The sequence below is a fragment of the Bison bison genome, unplaced genomic scaffold, assembly GCF_000754665.1.
Source record: "Bison bison bison isolate TAMUID 2011002044 unplaced genomic scaffold, Bison_UMD1.0 scf7180017864270, whole genome shotgun sequence".
In the NCBI taxonomy this organism is placed as follows: Eukaryota; Metazoa; Chordata; class Mammalia; order Artiodactyla; family Bovidae; genus Bison; species Bison bison.
In genome coordinates this window covers 10,686,001-10,694,305 of record NW_011494842.1, presented here as the reverse complement: position 1 = coordinate 10,694,305, position 8,305 = coordinate 10,686,001, and the positions used below count along the sequence as shown (strand labels likewise).

Sequence of the window (8,305 nt, the reverse complement as noted above, 5' to 3'; positions counted from 1 at the left end):
TGTCTTGAAGTTTTATTGGTCTCCCGCGTAAACCAAGCTACTCAGCCTCTTTTCTCCACTGAATTTTCCTACTGAGCTATCCTTATTCTATTACTTTTTATATCTTTAATCAATATCTAATTGAAGCTATTGTATCCTGACCCTCGCCGACGCCGTCCCCGCTTCGAATACCCTAGATCAGCCGGGGCTGGACCCCGGCACATCAAGACATAATTAAATCAATTTTATGTGGCTTATGAAAATTAGTATCATCACTTTTCATATTATATCGTTATCTGTAGATCAACAAGATTCTAATGAAAATATGCCTAGAATTCCTTCCACCCTCAATAAGGCAACCTTATAAAGAATGGAAAAGGCCTGGGGATTATATCAAATGGGCCCACCAGGAAAATGCCCTTTAAACATTATTATTTATAATAATAGCTCAATGGGTGCACAGTTCTTGACTATACATAGAGTTTAGACATTTTATATATATATAATAGATAAGAGTAGATACGCCTATAGCATAATACTAGGATGAAAACATGAAACAAAATTCATAAAATTTTATCAACAAGAAATAGAAGCATATTCATCCACTTTTCCTGCTCAACAGGCAGTTACAAACTTAACAGCAACTGCTTTTAATGAGAATAAAGAAAATGAAGGGAAAAAAAGAATTTTTAAAACCACAGAAATGGCTTATGAGGGGGAAGAAATTATAAGACCTAATACTGATAGTACTTCACTAATTTTAAAAGATAATGTTCAAAATATTCCTACATCAAAGAATGTCAGAAGCTCAATAATAACAAAATAACAATAATAATGAAGTACATCCATGGCTAGAGCAACTTAACAAAGCTTTTTTTCTCTATTTTATACAATTTCCATATGATCTTATGTGTGAATGTGAAGGGTGGGTCACCAGTCTGCTTAACATTTCTACTCTTGGGTAGAATTAAATCACTTGAATGTCATTATCAATGATTAAGGAAAACAACAAAAAATGGAATAAACTGAGAAATAACATCAGCCCTCACCCTCACTGAACAAAGTTTTTAAAATTACTAGGATGAAAAGAAGTAAAACCAAAACTAAATGACTTGAAAATTATATAGTTGTAAACAAGTCTTTTGAATCATGATGTTGAAATTCAGATCAGATCAGTTGCTCAGTCGTGTCCGACTCTTTGTGACCCCATGAATCGCAGCACGCCAGGCCTCCCTGTCCATCACCAACTCCTGCAGTTCACCCAGACTCACGTCCATCGAGTCAGTGATGCCATCCAGCCATCTCATCCTCTGTCGTCCCCTTCTCCTCCTGCCCCCAATCCCTCCCAGCATCAGAGGCTTTTCCAATGAGTCAACTCTTCGCATGAGGTGGCCAAAGTACTGGAGTTTCAGCTTTAGCATCATTCCTTCCAAAGAAATCCCAGGGCTGATCTCCTTCGGAGTGGACTGGTTGGATCTCCTTGCAGTCCAAGGGACGCTCAAGAGTCTTCTCCAACACCACAGTTCAAAAGCATCAATTTTTCAGCGCTCAGCCTTCTTCACAGTCCAACTCTCACATCCATACATGACCACAGGAAAATCCATAGCCTTGACTAGACGGACCTTTGTTGGCAAAGTAATGTCTCTGCTTTTGAATATGCTATCTAGGTTGCTCATAACTTTCCTTCCAACTCTGAAGTCTTGGTAACAATAAAAAGCATTGTTATTTTCTTCCAAGTTTACTTTTTATAGTGAAAAGTTTTAAATATATAGAAAAGTACACAGAACATTATAATATTCATATATATTCTCTTTCAGCATGCTTATTATTTTATTTTTATATGATTTTTAAAGAATATATATTCTTTTATTATGTTGAGGTACATTCCTACCATACCCAATTTATTGAGAATTTTTATAGTATTTTGTCAAATGCTTTTTCTGCATCTATTGATAATCACATGATTTTTATCTTTCATTCTGCTAACATGAGGTATTACATTTATTGACTGGCATATGTTGAACCATCTGTGCATTCCAGAAATAAATCCCCCTTGGTCATAGTGTGTGATTCTTTTAATGTGCTGTGGAATTTGGCTTGCTACTGTTTTGTTGAGAATTTTTACATCTATCTTCATCAGGGATATTGACCTGTAATTTTTTTTTTTGAGGTATCCTTATCTGGCTTTCGGAGAAGGCAATGGCACCCCACTCCAGTACTCTTGCCTGGAAAATCCCATGGATGGAGGAGCATGGTAGGCTGTAGTCCATGGGGTCACTAAGAGTCGGACACGACTGAGCGACTTCACTTTCACTTTTCACTTTCATGCATTGGAGAAGGAAATGGCAACCCACTCCAGTGTTCTTGCCTGGAGAATCCCAGGGACGGGGGAGCCTGGTGGGCTGCCGTCTATGGGGTCGCACAGAGTCGGACACGACTGAAATGACTTAGCAGCAGTGCAGTATCTGGCTTTGGTATTATTGGGGTAATGCTGATAGAGCACCCTCTCTTGCTCACTCTAGGGTAAGCAAGTTGTTCTGTGCATAGGTCCATGTGATGTGCAATAGAAATGGACCCTCTCCAGTCAGTCTCCCCTTCAGAAGAGACTACATTCCCAACCCACAGCTTCTCTGCAGCCTCATGAGTGACCTTGAAGCAGAGGCATTCAGCTACGTTGTGCAATTCCTGACCTGCAAAAACTGTGATATAATAAACGCTTTTTCTTTTAAGTCACTCAGTTCTGGTAATTTGTTATAAGCAATGAACAATTAATATATTTGTCTTGCTCAACATACAAATGAGGTCATAGTTATGATAATACCACATATTTAAATGTGGGTTAAAATAATAAATATAGTTTATGATTCATTACAGATATATAATAGAAAAGACATCTTTTAAATAACTTTTCTGCAGTATACATTTTTCCCAATATACACATATTGATTTTAAACATGCTAATTTTTAAAATTTATTGATTTTTAATTGGAGGATAATTGCTTTACGATATTGTACTGTTTCTGCCATACATCAACATGTATCAGCCCTAGGCAAACATATGTCTCCTCCGTTTTGTGCCTCCCTCCCATCTCCCACCCCATCCTACCCTTCTAGGTCATCACAGAGCACTGGGTTTGAGCTCCCAGTGTCTGTCATACAGCAAACTCCCACCAACTATCTATTTTACATATGGTAATGTATATGTTTCAATGCTACTCTCTCAGTTCATCCCACCCTCTCCTTCCCCCACAGTAAACACAATAATTTTTAAAACTACACTTTAAAAAGTATACTTACTAGATCATAGTTATAGAGAGGTTGACATACTTTTTCTAGAGTGTACAAATATCTGACATTATCTTTTGATTCATTAGCTGTATCTGTGATTCTTGCATCCAAATCACGCCAATTCTAAGAAAAGAAAGTTTGAGTCCTGTGAAACATCCAAATATACCACTAAGGTCTATCTATGTGCCAAGATTTAGCCAAGAAATTCAAGCTGTCTTCCCTGGCCATACATATACTAAGACAATAGATATTTAAATGTGATTAACATACCTTTTTCTCCTGTTATTTAAGACTTATAGTTACTGTAAATATCTTAAGTGACTTAAGTCTCATTACTTTTGTAATTAATATTCTGTCTATAGGCTTTAACCAAATGTGCTTTTACCCGGAGTACTTTTCTAGGTTAGTTATTTGTGACATTACGTTATTCTGAGTCTTCAAGAATGGGTCAAATTATTAAAAGAACACATTATTCCAAGAAAGTATCCGTATCAGCAAAGTGAACTTCTCATATTCAGTAATAATGTACAGAGATGCTCATGGACCATGGTGAATTACCTCATTCAGTATACATAACAAGTGATAAACAGCCATAGTAATAAAGAACTATCAGAATCAGTACAAACTAATACTATCTTATCTACAAACTAATATCTGAATTTTATTTTTTTTACTTTACAATATTGTATTGGTTTTGCCATATATCAACATGAATCCGCCATGGGTGTACACGTGTTCCCCATCCTGAACCCCCCTTCCACTTCCCTCCGGGTACCATTTCAATGAGAGAAAGATATAAGCCAACGTTTCTCAGGAGAACAAATGCAAGGATCCAGTAAACTTTAAAAGATACTCAACTTCACTATTAACAAGCAAAAGCCAAAATATGACTAGCATTTTCTACATGTCAGACTGGCAAAAAAAAAATTTTTTTAACTGATAATAAATACTAACAAAGTTGTAGAGTATATACCCCAGGAAAATACTTGATTGTAGGCACATAGAAGCTTTAACTGTATTAATGTCTGTAAACATATAAAAAAGGAACAAATTTCCTCAAAAAGTTAAACACAGAGCTAGGGTTTGACCCAGAAATCCCACTCTTAGGCATATACAAGAAAATGTCGACACAAGAACCTGTATAAAAATGTTCACAGCAGCACTGTTCATAATAGCCAAAAAGAAGAAACAATGCAAATATTTATAAACTGATAGACAAATTGTGGTATTTATCTATAATGGAGTATTATTCAACTGTGAAAAAGAATAAGTACTGATACATGCTAAAACATGGATAAACCTTGAAAACATCAAGCCAAGTGAAAGAAACCAGTAACAAAGCACCACATACTATATGATTCCATTTATATGAAATGTCCAATCTACAAATCTACAGAGATAAAAAGTGGACTGGTGGTTACTTAGGACTGGCGTGAGGGGAAAGAGACAGGTAGAGACAGAAAGTGATAGCTAAAAGGTACAGGGGTTTCTTTTTGAAGTGATGAAAATATTCTAAAATTGATGATTGCACAATTCTATGATTACACTAAAAGCCACTGAATTTTGCTCCTTAGATGGAAGAGATGAACAGCATGTGAATTTTACCTTGAGATTGTTGGGGGAAAAAAAAGAAACCATTTCACTGTCTAAAAACAGGAAAATGATTAGCTAGAACCTGGTGCATTAATGTTCTGGAAAACTACACAGCTTGATCTGACAGGCATAACTCTCCAAGATATGCTACTAGGGGAAGAGGGAGTTAAAGAAAAACAGAGTATGACACTGTGTAATTTTTAAAAAGTACAGACACAAAACAAATGTGTGTGTGTGTGTGTTTATATATGTATTAGGAAGAAACAGAAAAGAACCTGGAAAGAATCAAGCCAAACCGTTAATACATATGATCTCCTGGAAAGGAGGTAGAATAGTCGGGTGAGATGTGTGGTAGAGGACATTTTTGCTTTTGACTTTCTTGCAGTTCTCTACTTCAATGAGCTGGTAATGATTTACAGTTTCAAAAACAATTTAAAAATAAATGGCAATCACCCTATACGAGTATTATAAAAATTGGTATGTGGAATTTTGAGAAATACATCTTCACTTCTATACTTCCTTTTCCTCTTCTGGAAGTAACTATGGTATATGAGAAAGCCTTACTCCAAGTTTAGCACTTCTAAATACTCGGTGCCAAGTATATGATGCAAAGAAGCAATGCAAGAAGGCAATTTTCCAGTTGTCTGTTTTGAAGTATACCTAACTTTACAACACAAGGCCTTTTACCTTTAAGAGTTTGGAGTGTGCAACATTAAGCACATTTATAACAGCCTTACAACTTGGTCCTTTAATCTGTTCAATGATATAATTGAATTTGGCTGACATGCGTTTCCAGTGTTCCAATTCAGTGAGGGGACCCGAGTCATCAGCTTCTTTTCTCATCTGCTCACTCTCAATAAGTACCTGGAATCAAAAAAGTTCACAGCTTAGACATGTTACTTTCTTCTTTTAAAATCTCATTATTTGAACTTTTAAAAAAAAAGTTAAAAGTATAAATGACAGTCAACACTGAATAATATTGAGAACTCTTAGTAAACTAAGACTAGAAGAGAATATCTTTACCATGATAATGAGTATCTACCAAAAATCTACAGCAAACATCATACTTAAAAATGAAATTTTAGAAAATACCACTTTGAAACCAAGGACAAGACAATTTCGTCACTATCACCACCCACTTCTATTCAACCTGGACATGGAGATCACAGGACAATATAAGGAAAGTAAACAAAGGTACAAGAATTGTAAATAAAAAACAAAAATGGCATAATCACAGATGGAATGGTTGGCCACATTTTAAAAACTCAAGAATATATAAAGACAGACTTTTATAACTAATAAAAGTGAACAATTCAGTAAGGTTTTGGCTGTATGTATTTAAATATTAGTGTAATTTCTTTACAAGCCATCTAGCAATCTAAAAATGTAATTTCTAAAATGACAGCATATGCTACAATAAATAGTAACAACATTAAGATATCTAGAGTTTAACAAAAGATGTACAAGATCTTTTTGGAGAAAATTAGAAAATTTACTTTCAGCGCACAAAATAAATAAATAAATGGAGAAATATACCATGTTCATGGATTGGGAAATTCAGTAATACAAAAATGGCAATTTTCTCTAAATTAATGTATACATTCAATGAAATTTCCAATCAAAATCTCGACAAGGCTTTTTTTCATGATACCTAACAAAGGCAATGGCACCCCACTCCAGTACTTTTGCCTGGAATATCCCATGGATGGAGGAACCTGGAAGGCTGCAGTCCATGGGGTCGCTGAGGGTTGGACACGACTGAGCAACTTCACTTTCACGCATTGGAGAAGGAAATGGCAACCCACTCCAGTGTTCTTGCCTGGAGAATCCCAGGGATGGGGGAGCCTGGTGGGCTGCCGTCTATGGGGTCACACAGAGTCAGACACGACTGAAGTGACTTAGCAATAGCAATAGCAACAAACTAGTCTTAAAATTAATTTGGAAGAGCATTTAACCAGAAATAATCAATGCAATTTTGAACAAAAACACTGAAAGGGAATTAGCATACTAAACGTTGATTTAGTAAAAAGCAACAGAAATTAATGCAGTATGATATGAATGCAAAAATCAAATAAGTAGACCAATGGGACAGATAAAAGAGTCTAAACACTTGATACATAGTACAAATTTGTTAGCAAAGAATGGACTACCAAGTACAGTTCTGGGACGACTGGCTAACTATATGGAAAAGACAAAATTAGATTCCTACTTCGCATTATGCAGGCATGTGTGCTAAGTCGCTTCCTTCATGTCCAACTCTTTGCGACCCTATGGAGTGTAGCCCACCAGGCCCCTGGATTCTCCAGGCAGGAACATGGAATAGGATGCCATGCCCTCCTCCAGGGGATCTTCCCCAGGGATCGTTCCCACATCTCCTGCAGCTCCTACATCACACGCAAATTCTTTACCGCCGAGCCACTGGGGAAGCCCTTACATTATACACGGATACAAATAATTCCAGATACATTAAAACTTAAATGGTTAAAACAAAATGGCAAAACCTTTAAAGAAAATATAGAAGATGGGGGTAAAACTATAAAGAAAGACATGGAATGGAATATCATAACTGTCAAGAAAATGGTAACCACTGGAAGAAAAAGAAGTTAAAATTGGGAAGAGAAATGCATGGAGATTGCAAGGTGCGGATAATGCTCTATTTCTTAACTTGTGCAAAAGTTACACAGGTGTTCATTTTACAATAATTTATCTTATTAATTTTTAGTATTATTCATTTGTTACTCACTTTTGTATATTTCAACATTTAAAATAAATAATTTAGGAGACTATCTTCACAACACGAGAGTACGAAAAGTGTTTCCTAAATACAAAAAGCACAAAGTTTCTTGTCACTGGAGGTAGCTAAATTGAGGCTAGATTGCCATTTGTATCTCACATACATCCATTAAAATGTAAAACTTCTACATGACTAAAGACACCAATACTAACTGAAAAATCAGGACACAATAGGGAGCAACAAAAGATGAACAGCAGGAAAACATTATTCAAACTCTCAACAATTCAGTAAGACGCCATCAAGCAATCTGAAAGAACACTAGGTAAAGGATAAGAACAGCCAATTCAACAAGGGGAGATCTAAATATCCATTAAGCATGCACAACCTCAGGACTTTCCTGGTGGTCCAGGGGTTAAAACTCCACTCTTTCTAGAGAATAGACTTATGGACATGGAGAGAAGGGAGGCGAGGGTGAGGTGTATGGAAAGAGCAACATGGAAACTCACTTTACCATATGTAAAATAGATAACCAACAGGAATTTGCTGTATGGCTCAGGAAATTCAAACAGGGGCTCTGTATCAACCTAGAGGGGTGGGATGGGGCGAGAGATGGGAGGGAGGTTCAAAAAGGAGGGGATATATGTATACCTATGGCTGATTCATGTTGAAGTTTGACAGAAAACAGCAAAATTCTGTAAAGCAATTATCCAT

The 8,305-nt window shown here is 36.3% G+C and overlaps 1 protein-coding gene across 1 annotated transcript in view; it reads right to left on the bottom strand.

Annotated features, from left to right (window-relative positions):
* Nucleotides 1-8,305, bottom strand: part of DNAH8 (dynein, axonemal, heavy chain 8) — a 324,670-nt gene that overhangs the window by 300,138 nt on the left and 16,227 nt on the right. Inside the window, exons 7-8 of the mRNA XM_010848693.1 lie at nucleotides 5,548-5,724; nucleotides 3,277-3,390 (exon numbers count right to left, since the gene is read on the bottom strand). Of these exons, the coding sequence (XP_010846995.1) occupies nucleotides 3,277-3,390; nucleotides 5,548-5,724 (291 nt within the window). The remainder of the gene's footprint in view (nucleotides 1-3,276; nucleotides 3,391-5,547; nucleotides 5,725-8,305) is intronic.